Genomic DNA, 16921 nt, shown 5'->3' with positions numbered 1-16921 from the left:
GTGCATTGACCTGAACAGGCACCGGACTTTCACAGTAACGTAACTGCAATGTTAATGTAAGCCTTACTTATGACTAATAAATAAACAAACTTCATCCTGTGTGTACATATAGGGAAATGTACTGGAACACAAGCAAGAAATTAAAGAATTACAGGAAAATTGCAGGCAAAACCAAATTCTGTATCATACAGGAAAAGTCTGATCCGGAAGCAGCTTCTGCCAGATCAGTTAGAATAATAAAAGGGTGGAAACTAATTCAAACGCTAAACAATTAGAGAAACAAATGGATTACAAACATTAAATGTATTACTTTAAATTGGTAATGGTTGACCCAAGAAATAATTGGAAATTAATAAGGACTTTAGATTGAAGACAAGTTTAGAACATTTTTTGGTATACATTGATAAAAAAAACTAAAATAAAATAATGGCCCATGTACAACATCTGAAGAGACCAATCTCAGTCACGTCAACATTCAGGGCCACAAGTCTGATGGGACCAGCTTAGCTGATGTCACCTTGGTGTGTACTCCTTTGCTTGTTGAACAAAATGGAGTAAAGAGTTACACAAAGGAATATTGCATATAAAAAACATACCTTTAAAACAAAGACATTTCAATTAAGCATGAGCTTATGTTTTAAAAAATCGACACTATTTCTGTCTCTTTCCACAGGAAGCATTGTGTTCAACACAATGAAGTCTCATGAGGTACTAGAGTTAAATTAATTTGTTAAATTAACCTCATGCTAACAAGTTGCTGTAGAATTTAGAGTTGTGGCAATGGGTTGCAAGGCTTATCCTTACAATGTGCTACAGGATCTTAAATGGTTATTTCTGATTTTAACTTTTATTTTTTCTAAAATCCCATGGTAATTTTCGTAGTAGTATGGGAATTCTCATGATGTTCTAGCCAACATTTATTCCTCCATACTTACCTCATTAAAACCAACTAAAACTTTGATTAACTGGTTGCTCACTTCATGGCTATTTGTGAGAGTTTTGTGTGTGCAAATGAGCAGCTGCTCTCACTTGCAAACCAACAGTGATTATAATTCAGAAGCAATTAATTGGCTGTAAACTGTTTTGGAACGTGAAAGATGGCACATATATATATACAAGCTCCTTCTTATAAATTTTCTTTAATTATAAATTCAATAAGAGACAACCCATAACGAAAATAACAAGATTTACAGCCATAATAGAATTAGTACAAAATGCCCACAAGGCCAACATACATCATCCATTAACGATCAGACAATATTACTCACACAGTCTTCAGCATAGTCAGAATACAGGTGATACACTTCTGTATAAAATTAACTCTTTCATGGCTCATTGTAGAGTGACCATAAACTTATGCGCTGGTCTTTAGATCCTGCAGCCATTAGCCTTTCACTTAAGGCAACATGATCTGAGAATGTCACGCAGTGGACACTGGCTGTGTGGTACGGTAAAATGGCCAGGGGTTTCAGCTGCTTCCATCCAAAGACTCGGACCCGATGATCCCAACCAGCTGTGGCTAATATCTTCTTGTCTTGGCGAATGCAGGTGTCAGCTATCCCAGCATTTACTAGCGTTACAGTTTTCTGCAACTAAGAAATTAATTGGAAATAATAATGATTTTTCTTGTAAAATATTCAACATCTAATTTCTTCCCCCCAGTGTTTTCCACTTTGTTTCAGCTTTAAGACACTAAACCATTTTGATGCCATATTTTTAAATGAAAGTGTAAATATAGCAGCTAGTAATTGTAACACCTTTCCAAATCTTGATAAACGTTTTATTGAGACTACATCTGATTTAATGTGCACAGCCTTGGTCTCCATATATAAGGAAGGATATACTTGCCTTAGAATGATAGAGTGAAATTTCACAAAATTGATTCCTGGGTGAGATGATTGTCTTATGATCAGATACTAAGTAAATTGGGCCTTTCTGGAGTTTAGAAGAATCAGAAGTGATCTCATTGAAACATATAAGATACAAGACACGTAAGATTGACAGGATGGACACAGAGACTGTTTCCCCTAGCTGGGGAATCTAGAACCTCTGGGCACAGTCTCAGGATAAAGAGGTTAATTCTCTTAAGAGTCATGGGGTGGGATCTTCCAGTCGTGCCGATAGTGTACCCCTGCCCCAGGTTCCCTAGTGCTGCGGGTGGATTCAATGGAAATCCCATTGACAGTGCCGGGACTGACGGAAACAGAGAATCCCACTGCTGGTCAATGGTGGGTTGGGCCACCTCTTGTCTCCAAGACTTTGGCCCATAAGTCTGCACCAGCCATTAAGCACTTATCCATTCTAATCCCATTTTCCAGTACTTGATCCACAGCCTTGAATGCTATGGCATTTCAAGCGCTCATCTAAATGTTTCTTAAATATTATGAGGGTTCCCACCTCTACCACCCTTTCCAGCAGTGAATTTCAGATTCCCCCCACTCTCTTGGTGAAAAGGTTTTGCTCAAATCCCCTCTAAATCTCCTGCCTCTTATCTTAAACCTATTTTGGTTATTGACACCTCTACTAATGGGAAAAATTGCTTCCTACCTACACTAAGTGTCCCTCATAATTTTGTACACCTCAATCAGGTCCCCCTCAGCCTTCTCTGCTCTGCAGAAGGTACCTCTAACCTAACCAGCTTCTCTTCACAGCTGCAGGTTTGGTTTCTAATATGTGGAATTCAACCATAACATAACTGTAGTTATGACTCAAATTTTAGAGCTATTGTTCACTGAAATACAATACTGAGATAATCAGAACATTTAGCCTTAGGGAAATAAAATAATCTTAGTGTGATTGCACACAGTCTGATCTTCAAAATGTAGCATTAAAATAATATTTAACTCTGAAGACATGAAAAGCTTAATATAATTGGGGCAGCACAGTGGCACAGTGGTTAGCACTGCTGCCTCATAGCACCAGGGACCCAGGATCAATTCCCGGCTTGGGTCACTGTTTGTGTGGAGTTTGCACGTTCTCCCTGTATCAGCGTGGGCTTCCTCTGGGTGCTCCGGTTTCCTCCCACAGTCCAAAGACGTGCGGGTTAGGTGGATTGGCCGTGCTAAATTGCCCATTTGTGTCATAGGGACTAGCTACGGTAAATGCATGGGGTTATGAGGATACAGGCTGAGTGGGATTATGGTCAGTGCAGGCTCGATGGGCCGAATGGTCTCCTTCTGCATTGTAGGCTTCTATGATTCTATGAAGAGCATTCAATCACAATGAGTAATGCAGCAAATCTGAAATATGCTTTTAGTTTTATGAGCTTCAGCTTATTTTGATACTATGTCGACCTAGCAAAGAAAATGTGCAGATTGTCAGAAAACAAGGGTAGTTTTAAGTAATCTATATTTGCATTTGTAGGTATTAAAAACAAAGTATAGCTTTAAATAAGTTTAATTTTCTGTTTCCATGTAAGAAGAGGTTAAAACTTTGGTTAGCTTCACTTGAAATTGTATTGTAATTAAAAGTTTATGACATGAAAACAAACAGGGTTTAAAGAAAGACTAGGCTGTTGCTTAGAAACCAGGGTCCCATACTGAAAGTATAAGCATTTACGGTTCAGGTGACTGAGAAGCAAGCAGCCTCACAGAAACTGCCAGCAGACACACTGGGCAATGGAGCAATGGGCAAAAGGCAACTCCCAGAAGCGAAAGAACAGGTAGTTTTAGAAACCAGGCAGTGTAAAGTCCAAGGAAGACTGAAGTCAAAAGGATAAAGAACTGGGATCAGAACAGGGTACTGTTCACTGAAGTTAAAGAAAGGGACAGAGAGAGGCTCTCAGTTAGAGACAGACTGAAAGTTGCAGGCCTGGTAAAGTCAGCTAGAGAGAAGCCAGACACCTGAAGTAAGCCTAAGGTTGGTGACACCTTAATACAGCCTGTGGAGCAGTGGTGTTCTATTGGCATGGATGGGTACCTGAGAGTTTGTGTGGAAACTTGAATGCACTTGGCAATCCAGGCCAGAAGAATAGTGAAAGGGGAAAATGGAGTGGTTTCTTGCTGAAGGTATCTGAAAGAAAGCGTTGCTGGGGAGAAAATTCCAAGGCATGTTTCTTTGAGAGTGGAACTTGGAAACACCTATGGGGTAGTGAGATTTCAGTGAGATCAGTGTGATAAGCATGTGGGGAGCTTAGATGAGAAATCGCCAGAAGTTCTATTGGGTGGCACCTACCAGAGTGTGGTACGTCTGACTACAGTTAGCCTTTTGGGCTACGTGAACTGAGCAATGGAGCCTCGGTACTTACTGAGAACATTATAGTATAAGATATATTTTGAAACTTGTGTTATCCTTAAAATCCATGTACATCTATGAAATTATAGATGGGGTGGAAGAGTATTACATGCAGTCACTCTTTTCATGTTTAATAAATGTTTTATTCTTTTGTTGAAAGGTAATTGGCAACCTCGTGACTCAGTTCATCGACAACTCTAAACAAAAAATAAAAGCTCTGATCTATTGAGTCAGGGTTATATTCTGGGACCTGACTGCCCTAGTAACATCAACTGGAATCATAGAATCCTACAGTGCAGAAGGAGGCCATTTAGCCCATCGAGCCTGCACTGACCACAATCCCACCCAAGGCCTACCCCCAAAATCCCATGCATTTACCCTAGCTAGTCCCCCTGACACTAAAGGGCAACTTAGCATGGCCAATCTGCCTAAGCTGCACATTTTTGGACTGTGGGAGGAAACCGGAGCACCCAGAGGAAACCCACGCAGACACAGGAGGACTATGCAAACTCCACACAGATAGTGACCCAAACCACTATCTTTTGGGAATCGAACTCGGATCCTTGGCGCTGTGAAGCAGCAGTGCTAATCGCTGTGCCACCGTGCCGCCCCTATCATAACAAGATGAACATACGCCAAGATACAAAATTCTGGCAAAGTTAATCCTCTTCTTTAGCTTTCTTTAGAACCATTAGCAGATATAGCTTGCTATAAGATTGTGTGTTTTTGGCACTATAGACAAAGTGGAACAAACAGAAGGCATATGAGGATAATTTGCCAGAACCTGAAGACTCTTGAAAACATAAAACATGAAAAAAGTTAAAATTTCAGTTCCTGCTGGAATGACAATTCAGACAACATACTCTACACTCATATATTGTAACTGGTACATGATTAATTAGCTTGGACTCTGCAACAACTCTTCTTCATGACTAAATATTTTTTCAGCATATCAGACTGTTGGTGCAACACTGAATAAATGACGCACGGGTCATTGTTGCTGACCTTAAGGTTCTGCTGCTTGTCAAGTCTCCAGGAGCTGAGAACCTTCTCAGAGGAGCCGGAGATACCCTTGACCTTCTCTGGGTCAAAGTCAAGACACATGATTGGTTCGTTGTGGCAGGCGAGACGGCTCAACATTTTCTTTTCCGATGGGTCCCAGAGGGTCACAGACCCATCCTCATAGCCAACCAGTAATAAAGGCCGAGTACAGGAAAGAGGCTAGTCAGAAAGGTAGAGAAAGGAATAGTAACGTAACATGAAATGTGCTATGAGAAATTCACACTGTTGCTGCAACCCAATATACAGCAAAGATTCAGACCTAGCGTAACACATTTTGATAGCATATACTTAAAAAACATACAGGTCTCCCAGTGTGACTACAGAAAAGGGCTAGGTGGAGAATAACTTCTCACTCTGAAAAGTGCTGCAGTATTTTCAATATGTTGGAACAGGCTGAAGGGGCTGAATGGGCCTATTCCTGTTCCTATATTCCGGTTAACACAAACGTGAGTACATGAAAAAGTATTGGCTCTCTATCATCAATAGGACTATGTTACATCTGTTTTATGTGTGAATTAACTGCTTTGTTCATACATGGTCCAACTTCTTAACAATTCTGAAGTAACTTTTTACTTTTTTCTTCCTTTCTCTTTAGCCTTACTGTTCTTTAATGTCCTTATTCCTATCTGCAATATTTCTTCCAATGTATTTTGTTTCTTCCTCATCCCCATCATTTCCTGGCTCTTTATGTTACTACATTGTTTTGCTCTAGTCCATTAACTTTGTCCATCACCACTGCTCACTTCTATAATGTTTCTCTACAAAGGTCACAATCAAGATTCTGCTGAAAAAACACAAGTTATTTATGCTTTGTAGCCATTTGTTAATTTGGAGTACAATGTTTAGCCTGTATTGGGTATTAAAAAAGCAACGGTTCTACCAAAACTATGGACAATTCTTCGCAGTAATGTGCGCAAACCCTCCTCGAATATTCCAAGTGCATTCAAACTTCGGACGCTAATAAAAATAATAAATACTCAAAAATGAGTTGTCTGATTGAAAGTGCATATTTTTCACAGATAAATGATACCAAAAGGTCATGTCAGGCCAAAAGAACATCCATCACAACAGGTGTGGAAGATTAAGAGCTGTCCAAAGGCGTGGAAACTATTTGGGACGGATGGAAAATCTTCAAAGGCATCATCAGAAATGGTCAACGGCACTTCATCAAACCCCAGTGGACACTGCCTTGAAAAACTCTAAATGAGATGTGTACCAATTCCCTGTCCTCCTGCTAAAGATCTAACAGCTACTTCACCCATTTAACAGGCAGACAGACTGGAAGAGAACCCAATGTGGGCAACTACAGAACACTAATATTTGTGAATATCAGCAAAAAAAATTTACAAAATGATCAACTATGACAATTTGGCTGGGTAATTTCAGAGATAAAGGGGGTGATTCTCCCAGTGCGGCAGCGGGCGGGGAGACTGAAGCAGAGGCTGTGTAGCGGGTTTCCCACTGGGCGCCATGGCCTCCGTGAGTCTCCGGCCTTTGGATTCATGGCACCGTCAGCTCCGAGCCCGGGGGAGTTGGGGGGGCAGGGTGTCAAGGCTGACCCAGGCACCTCCGACAGAGGGTCGGGAAGTGGGGGGGGGGATGCCGGGATCACATGGCCAGTGACGTTGGGTCACGGGGTCAGCCAGCAATCTGGAGACCGGCAGTGCGGGGCTACTGCACATGTGCCAATCTCCGCTATGACAGATCAGCATGTGCACAGTGACCCGCTCAGTGTTATGCTGCCGGCCTCTCCAGCGGGAATAGGCCCTGCCCACAGATTTTTAACGATATCCGTTGCTAGTGCAGTCTGCAGTGCACAGAGTGTGGGAAATTAATTTTGAATGTCCCGCTGAAAAAAAATGGGATTTACTCCATTTTTTGCACAAATTCGACACCTCGAATGTTTTTGGGAGAATCCCACCCAAACTCTTTAGTTGGTTCCAGTATTGTTGAACCCACATACTGCATACCTTATCCACACAAACTGCCCATTAACTACAGTGGACTGTATAAAAATATTTCAGTCCTCACTGAAATATTGAAACATTTTTCAAATGATCACACAGGGTACATAACCAGTAGCTTTTGTAATCAAGTATCTTTTTGAAGGAGTGCCTTGTTAATCCCAAAATAATCTAAAGCCAATATTATCATTTCCTGCTCGTGACATTTGCAACATGCCAAATTTCTCAGCCAACAACCCAGCCCCCGCCCCCTACACACACACACACACACACACGCACACACACATACACACACACACATGAAAAAAACAGCGCCTGCAGTTCAACTGTCTACAACATTAAGTGCATCTGTGCTGGAAAATTATAGTTTGCTGGATGAATCGGAGACAAGCTAAACAGAAAACAAAAAGAGCACCTGATCAAAACATGAATCACATGCTGAAGGCAAAATGAGTCAGTGTTCAGGTTTCCGCAACACATTAGGTTTGTGTTACCTGCCATAATTTCAGACACATAGGCATGCCCAGTTTAGCATCTGCTGGCGGCTTTAGGATCCAGACTGGCGTCTTCTTAGGTAGGTCTAAAATGTTCACCTACGTTGTAGAAGGTCAAAAAACACCATTGATTCAGCACTTTGCTAAACCTACACTTGTTGCATCCTACCTAAAAAGCCACGCGCAACAACTTGGCAATAATTAAAACTGCACAAAGCTAGTCTACCTTATCTCGTTGCAAAGCAAAACTGCATTGTTACTGACCAAGAAACAGTTTGTCTCCATCCAAAATACTTTCAATACCTCCATTGTTTTCTGAATATAAACACTCATACTACTCTTATACACTGTTCCAAAAGTTGTAAATGGGATATCTAGAGGCAATTTTTAACTAGACACGTTCTTTGTCAAAGATGAGAGACATAATACCTGATGTCTAATAACAGGGTGCAAATCACAAGAGTTTATTGGAAGTATAACAATTGGAAAGATAATAATCTAAAATAAAAAAACTGCAAGTCTGGCAATCCAATAATATAACAATACAACCTTGTAGAAACAGTACTTTCACTCTGTTTTAATTAATTACTATTTGACTGTTTCCTTCAAGCTGTCATGTATAATCTTGTAATATAAGTACTCTATTCAGTTACAATAGATATGCACACAAAGCAGATTTACCACATTGTAAAACTCTGTGTATGATGTATTCTTATTTCTTCTGTTATTAATTTTTCAATGAATATTTCACATTGAGTTCATTTTCAAAGCAGGTCTCTATTTTTATTCCTTCTTTTTAAATGTTGATCACACTTCGCTCAAGCCTATCCTGTCTATATGTGACACAGTGTCAGGCACACCCCGGTGCATTCTCACTTCTAAGTTGTGGATTCCAGTCCCATGAGTCACAGAACTCCTACAGTGCAGGAGGAGGCTATTCAGCCCATTGAGTCTACATCAACTCTCTGACATTGCATCATACACAGGCCCAATCCCACTGCCCTATCCCTGTAACCCTGCACATTTTACCATGGTCAGTCCCCCCAACCTACATATCTTGGGAAACGAAAGGATAATTTAGCATGGCCAATCCATCTAACCTACACATATTTGGACTGTGGGAGGAAACTGCAGCACCCGGAAGAAACCCACATAGACACAGGAGAACATGCAAACTCCACAAAGACAGTCACTCAGGGCTGGAATTGAATCCAGGTCCATGGCACTAGGAGGAAGCAGTGCTAACCACTGTATCACCATGTTGCCCTAGGACCCAAGTACAAAATCAAGGCTACTGAAGAAATGAGGAAGTGTTGTCAAAGGTGCTGTCATTTGGCAGTGATATTAAACCAAGGCACTGTATATCTCTTGAATGTAAAAGATCTCATGGCACTTCTAGAAATTATCCTCAGTGTACTGGCCAAGAGCACAAACAAATTATCTGTCCATTATCGCATTACCATTTGTGGGATTTGGCAGGGCAAAATTTGGCTGCTGGGTTTCCTATATTACAATAGTGACTGCACTTCACAAGTGCTTTATTGGCGGTAAAACACTTTGGAACGTCCCAAGTTGTGAAAGACACTACAGAAAAGCAAATTCTGCGTAAGCAAATTCTTGCTTTTCTTATGTTGACTGGAGAGGTAGCTCAGAGTCATTTAATGCTCTTTAATTCAGCTTTAAAAAATATTTCAAGACAGCGTAGCCAACACCGATTACAAGATGTTACAAAATGTGCCAAAAGTGCTAATAAAAGAAAATCAGTTTTACTCACATGCATGCTGGTAAATGAGATTGAGACAATGTTAAGAGAAGGTTTAGACTATTCATGAGAGCTTACTTGAACAGACCCTGATCAAAGGCACCTATCTGTGTATCATGAGTAGCACAACTGTATGGTGCATTGCACAATTACCTCCGACAAGGTGCTGCCCGGTGAAGCTAAAAGGTAATGGTCAACATCTTTTTGCATTAGCGAGCATTGACAAAATCCATAGCTATCCAAAGGAATGTAGTCAATCACTGCAGTGCGCCCTTCAGATAGATCCCACGTACAGACAGTTGAATCTCGTCCCTGGCTGTATGAAAATATGGAACACAACATATTCTCATTTAATTTCTTCATTAAATGAGCAACAATTTGCTTTCCTTATTGCAATGATTTTAACTCATGCGAAATTAAGCTATGGCTTAAACATTTGAGAACCTTTTTCTTTTAAACAATTTCAAGCCATAAACAGAGTATCCTATAGTTCAAAATGATTTAGGTCCCTCCTCTCCAACAGCAATGACTCAAGGTGTGTACGATTCCACGGGTGCCAGTGGTTTTTGAGTACTTATTCCGAGAGACCACTTTCCACGTGTTCCTAAACCTCCCGATATTTTAAGGAAAGACCACAATGCAAAGTTTTACTCTACAGCCACTCTAAACAATGCAGCACCGCAAAGCAGTGATGTGCGATAGGACCAATCTGTACGTACAAAGAACAAAGAATAGTATTACACAGGAACAGGTCCTTCAGCCCTCCAAGCCTGTGCCAATCATGTTTACCTATCTAACCAGCTGCCTATATACCTTTATTTTCCATTTGTTCATACGCCTATCAAGATAAACCTTTAATGTTACTAACATAACTGCCTCAACCACTTTACATGGCAGAGCATTCCAGGCCTTAACCACCCTCTTCGTAAAAAACTTTCCCCGCACATCTCCAGTGAACTCTTCCCCCCTTTTCTTGATCTTATGCCCCCTTGTAATTGTCATTACTATCCTGGGAAAATGCTTCCAACTGTTCAGTCTACCTATACCCTCATAATTTTATAAATTATAAAGCCTCCATCTTTCAAGGGAGAACAATCCCAGTTCATTCAATCTGTCCTCATAGCTAATACCCTCCATACCAGGCAACATCCTGATAAACCTTTTCTGCACTCTCTCCAAAGCCTTCACGTCCTTCTAGTAATATGGTGACCAGAATTGGACCCAGTATTCCAAATGTGGCCTAACCAACGTTTTATACAATTGTAACATAATTTGCCAACTTTACAATCCCTTGCTCAATGCAAGCTTCCGATTTCAGTCATGGGCAGTTGTCAATCATCAGCTGGACTCTTCACCAAAGGAAGAATGAAAACAGTAAAGGTCCAAAAGCTTTTTACTGGACAGTAGGAGTAGCGGAAAGAACAGCAGTCAATCAGCTATTGGCTCAACATGCCACAGCCAGGCAGGAGGAGAGTAAAGGCCCCAAGGCAGATAAAACAGCATTATTGTGAGTAACAGCAGGCTACTCATTCATATAACTGAGCCTATCCTATCCTTCAACACTTCTCCAATACACATACACAAGTGTGCGCGCGCACACACACACGCATACACACCTCACACATGCACTTATATTCTGGCAGGATTAATCAGATAGTGAACAGGAATAACATTGCAATCAAGTTGAATTATAGCGGTTATTCTATAATGCAGATCAGTTAACTCAATGTTTTACATACGCAGGTCTTTGCAAAACAATGTATAATGGATATTTGGGGAAGGTGTCACACATTATAAACCAAGTGACATAATAAAGGTTACAGTTTTGATTAGATTTTAATGTTTTCATTGAATCTTTATAACAAAGCACTGTGATAAAATGTTCACTTTTTTCAATTACCTTATGCAAATTTATATAATCATAGAATTATAGAATCGTAGAACCCTACAGTGCAGAAAGAGGCCCTTTGGCCCTTCGAGTCTGCACCAAACACAATCCCACCCTGGCCCTACCCCCATACCCCTACATATTATACCCACTAATCCCTCTAACCTACACATCCCTGGACACTAAGGGGCAATTTCTTAGCATGGCTAATCAACCTAACCAGTCCAAAGGGACTGTGGGAGGAAACCGGAGTAACCGGAGGAAACCCACGCAGACACGAGGAGAATGTGCAAACTCCACACAGACAATGACCTGAGCCGGGAATCGAACCCAGGACCCTGGAGCTGTGAAACAGCAGTGCTAACCACTGTGCTACCGTGCCGCTTTATCTTTATAAGTTAATTTATTTCCTCCTATTAAGTGTTGTGAAAGGTCTCCTGACAACTCAGCGATTTAACTAATAAGTCAGAAGGCCCCAAATTTGATCCAAGTCTGTGCTGAGTTAGCTGATCTCTGTTGGAGCAACAAGAGAGGCAAAGCCCACCTCAATAACCTCTGTTATTCTGAGCCACACCTTAATCTAACTTCCTCTGCCCTAAAGCATTTGTGATTCTCAGGAACGTCAACCACCAAGTAGCAATCTCTACATTTGCATACACATTATCCATTGAGAAGGACCAGATTTCAGAGTATAACGAACCTGATGAGGCAATCCCTCCCTTGCAAAGATTGTATCCATAAAACAGATTGTCCACTGTGGCTCTCCAGCACTTTATCTGGCCTGTGTGTCTTTAAGTTCCAGATGTGTATTAGTCCATTGGCTGAGCTGTTCAAAGAAAAATTGAATTAATAAGTTCAACATAAAATTGTACATTGTGTCAAAACAAAAAAGCTTAAGCATAATTCAGCAAACAAAGCTCATGGCATCAGTGATATTCAATGACAGAGGTTCATGGTTGATTTACAGCTAAGTGTTGACTCTAACATGTCTGCAATGGCAAAATTACGTTGGAAAATAAGATTTTCACTGGTCAATCTGTGGTCTACTCTGGTGCACACTAGTGCAGCGCAAACATTACAAAATAATGCATAATGGAGAGTGATGGTGCTCAGCATGGGAGCTACAATATGCTATCAGATGGTGCAGTGCAAACTGACACTCGCAATCTCCTGCAGACTGAGCTCCTGATTTCAATGGATAAGGATAAAGCATCAAACTAGTGTCTACCATGTCCCACAGAGGATAGAAACCAGAAATCAGAAGCTACTTTAGATCAATGTCATGCAACTCAAATGCATTTGCAGAGGCCTTGTGAACATACTAATTAGAAGTTGGAATAGGCCATTCAGCACTGACCCAGCTGCACCATTTGATAAGCTCATAGCTGATCAGAATGTGGTCTTAATGCCACTTTCCTGCCAATCCCCAAACCCTTTGACTCAACTTGTTAGTCAAGAATCAGTCTGCAGTAAAAACATTCAATGTTCCGCTCCCTACTGCTGTCAAGGCAAAAGAGTTCCAAAGATTTACAACCTTCTGAGAGAAAGAAATTCACCTCAACTCCATCTTAAATGGGAGAGTCCCACTTCTAGTCTCTCCAAAAGAGGAGGAATATCCTCACAGCATTCACCTTGTCAAGTCCCCTCAGCATTTTATGTTCCAAAAAGATTACCTCTCATTGTGCTAAAAGCCAGTGGATATGGCATCAGTCTGTCCAACCTTTCCTGATAAAATATCCCTTTTATCCCAGGAATGAGTCGAGTGAAACCCCTTCAAAACATTTCTCATGCAATTACGCTTGGACAATGTACCTAACAAGTACATTTTTCGGACTGTGGGAAGAAACCACAGCACCCAGAGGAAACCCACACAGACACAGGGAGAACGTGCAGACTCCACACAGACAGTGATCCAAGCTGGGACTTGAACCCGGGTCCCACGCGCTGTGAGGCGGCAGTGCTAACCACTGTGCCACCCACTAAGCTACTTCTAGTCCTAATGAAAATACACACACATTTGGAGGAAAAAAAATGTAAGTTTTTATTCTTCTTTCGTGAGGAACACTCAAGTCAACAAGAAACTTGACCGCGTGAGCCATTAATAGGAAAGGACAGATAAGTGTCTGGAAAAATTCCAAATATACTGTTCTAAATAATGGTGTGAGGCAACATTGGAAATCACCTGTGATTTGGCATGCTCAGACCCAATAGCTTGTTGACAGGCATCGTGAGTCCAAATCCCACATCAAACTCAATGCTATGCCACAACACCAGACAATAGCAATTATCATTTAGTTTCTTGACTAGTAATTATTTTTTAATTACCACTTTGGAGCAAAAAGAAAACAAGGAATTATTCTTTAGGGCATTTGCACAAAAGTCTATTACAATAAGCTTAAATTATGTAGTAATTTGCAATCAGATCAACCCTCAAAACAATCTGACTATTACCTTTCCCTAGCACGCAGAGATGAAACATATAATTTGGTGACAAATTTATGACAACATCCACACGAGATGGAGCCTGGGTAAATAACCCATTTGGACATCTTGTTATTGATAATTTGGGCTTGGTTTTCACTCCTTATTGATGTTCAAATCAGTTCCAGACATCTGCTGAAATGAAATGCATTTTCAACTCCAACTTGCCTTCCTGAAATCAAACAGTGCAAACAAAGGGAATGTAGGCTATAGCTTATACTCCTTTATAAAACCATAAAAAAACAGGAGTAGGTACAGCTTCTCGAGCCTGCACCACCATTCAATACTATCACGAGGCTATGTCCCCTTAATTTTGAAAGGTAATTTATTTTTAACCTTGAACGGACTAGAAGTTTTGCAATTTGAAATGAGACAAAACTAACTACTTAAAAATGCAAGGCCTTCTTCCAAACTGAAGGTGAAAAAGCAAAGTGGGACAAATGTACTATCAGATTTGGAAGACTACTACAAATCTAGTAGTAACTGCAACATCTTCTACGCCTGGCCACATCCACAAAACCAGCAAATCCAAATCAGCCGCAAAGATTAAAAATCTACCCCCTCAAGGGCAATCAAAGGACGCTTAACTGTATTTTTTTTTACTGTAATCTAACGTCCCTTATTTCTGATACCAGTACCTGTGCGTGCATGCATGCACACACATTTTTATTACTTTTTTGAAATCTCAAATTTAGTATTTAACACACTTTCTCTTTCTCTAACTCAAGAAAACCTTATTGATCGACTCCACGTTGCTCACTGCGTAAATAGTTAAATATATTCTGATTTGGAAAAGGCATATCCAATTATGAAAATTAAACTTAAACTTCTGTTGTAACCAACCAAGGAAACTGAATCGAGGGGAGCCAGTTCATTACTTCTCATCTAGTTGTAACAATATGACCGTGGCTGGTCCTGAGCCTCAACCATTTTCTTGCCTGTTTTCCATATCCCTTGATTCCCTAAGAAATCTGTCTATCCCCAGCCTTAAACCAATTCAACAATGCAGTAACTGCAATCCTCTGGGGTAGACAATTTCAAACGTTCACAACCCGTTTGAGTGAAGACATTTCTTCCCTGTCTCCTAAATGATCTGCTCCTAAACCTGAGACTCGACCCATATTCTGGATCCCCTAGCTGGTGAAACAATCTCTCAGTGTCTACCCCTACAAGCCCCTTCAGATTCATGTAGGTTTCAGTGAGGTCATCTCTTCATTCTTCTAAGCTACAGAGAGTATTGGTCCAATTGACTTCGCCTCAAATTGTTGAACCACTCATGACAGGAACCAATGCAGCAAAGCTTTGCTGCACCATCTCCAATGCCAGTGTAATAATAATAATTCATTAATAATTTTGGTATAAAAATCTCAAGGAAGTACAATCTTATGCACCACATATCATCGCAATTTCCCATTTCTTGATAAAAATTAATTCATAGAATCCCTACAATGCAGATAGAGACCAGTCAGCCCATTGAGTCTGATTCTCTGAAACAGCATCCCCACCCAGGCCTTCCCCTCCATCCTATCCCTTTAACCCTGCGCATTTTACCATGGCCAATCCACCTTACCTGCACATCTTTCAGACAGTGAGAAGAAACCGGAAACCCCGAAGGAATCCCAAACAGACACAGGAAGAACATGCAAACTCCATACCTGAACCTGGAATCGAACTCAGGTCCCCGGCCTGTGAGACAGCAGTGCTAACCATTGGTGCCACCGTGAATACACTCACTCAATCCACTTTAGGAATATAATTGCCGCATGCAAAAATTTTTCCTTGTCTTTTCAGCTATTCTAACTACAGATCAGCCAGACCTCCTTATAAGGAGGTTCTCTTTGGTTTTAACACAGAACTATCTATTTGTCATATGAACTAATAATCATTTAGATTACGCTGTACCTTACTGAAAAATCACCTGACTGCGCTACACAGTTTCCTCTGAGTGAAAGCAATAGAATACATTCTTTATACATCAGGCATAGAAATGGTGGAAGTCTATTCAGTCCCTCAAGCCTGTCTTGTTATTCATTTAGTTATGGCTGATCTGTATCTTAACCTATTCACCTGCCTTGGGATACAGAGCAAATGACTACTTGCAAAAAGAATTTACCTATATTTTGTGAACAAAACTTCAGCGCACTTTTCAAGTTATATTTGATTTTAATGATAGGGTTCTGCTAGATTTTTCCGCAAGGGTTAGTTTCTCCACAGGTTTTTGTGACTCAGTGCAGAATACTGAAGCTCGCGGTGCTGTTGCTGTACATAACTGTTGGACTTCTCAGGATTTTTTTTTTGCCGGAATGACACATATTAATTAAGGCCTCTTGTCATAGTTTCGGCAGAAGCAGTAACAATCATCTGCTGATCTCGACTCAAAAGGTTTATTCACCTGTCATCAATTGGCCTCAGTATCAACTCGAGCTGAAGTGACCAGAAAGCAGAAAATGCTGCACAGTCCAGTACGGACAAGGTGGGCCAAAAGGCCTCCTTCTGTGCAGTATATCTACATTTTCATATTTCCAGACTCAATATTTGTTCATATTTTTCGCACAAGGCAGAAGCTGAATGCACAGAACCCTGATTGCGCTGGCAAAATGTCAACGGGTGCATATCTACCATCTCAACACAAGATATTTAGAAATGGTTGAGATATATTGCATTCAGCATCTCTTTGGGCACTAAGCAATTGGGAGCCCAATTCTGCCTGTAACCCTTAAGAAGTTTAGAGTCCTGCTTCAGATTCCTTCTAAAATGTACACAGGTATAAGACTGAGTCATTCCTTGGAGCACTGTTGCATCCACAATGTTAGAGGATCTACAAAGAGCACACAATGCAGTATCTGCATTCTAGCACCACACTGCAATAAGGTTTCTTTGATATCAACTACTTCACAAGGAGCTAGTGCACAAGAACTGAAAAACTATATTATTCAGCCAATGTGCAGGCATCACTTGTTGAACGGAGGAACTGTCTTGAGGAGCTGATTAGCCAACTCCTGTTCCGATGTTCCTCCAAACTCCACAGTTAATTCAC

At 40.8% G+C, this 16921-nt stretch overlaps 1 protein-coding gene across 5 annotated transcripts in view; it reads right to left on the bottom strand.

The window, feature by feature from the left end:
- Positions 1–1122: 1122 nt before the first annotated feature.
- gnb1l (guanine nucleotide binding protein (G protein), beta polypeptide 1-like) overlaps positions 1123–16921 on the bottom strand; it is a 30008-nt gene continuing 14209 nt past the window's right edge. For all 5 annotated transcript variants that reach the window (XM_080208056.1, XM_080208058.1, XM_080208059.1 and 2 more), the window contains 5 exons: positions 12104–12229; positions 9669–9831; positions 7754–7852; positions 5239–5454; positions 1123–1592 (listed from right to left, as the gene is read on the bottom strand). In XM_080208056.1, the coding sequence (XP_080064182.1) occupies positions 1326–1592; positions 5239–5454; positions 7754–7852; positions 9669–9831; positions 12104–12229 (871 nt within the window). In that variant the 3' untranslated portion in view covers positions 1123–1325. The remainder of the gene's footprint in view (positions 1593–5238; positions 5455–7753; positions 7853–9668; positions 9832–12103; positions 12230–16921) is intronic.

This window comes from Carcharhinus amblyrhynchos, chromosome 20 (genome assembly GCF_965287045.1).
Source record: "Carcharhinus amblyrhynchos chromosome 20, sCarAmb.v2.hapA, whole genome shotgun sequence".
Classification (NCBI taxonomy): Eukaryota; Metazoa; Chordata; class Chondrichthyes; order Carcharhiniformes; family Carcharhinidae; genus Carcharhinus; species Carcharhinus amblyrhynchos.
This window is presented reverse-complemented; position numbering and strand designations above follow the sequence as displayed.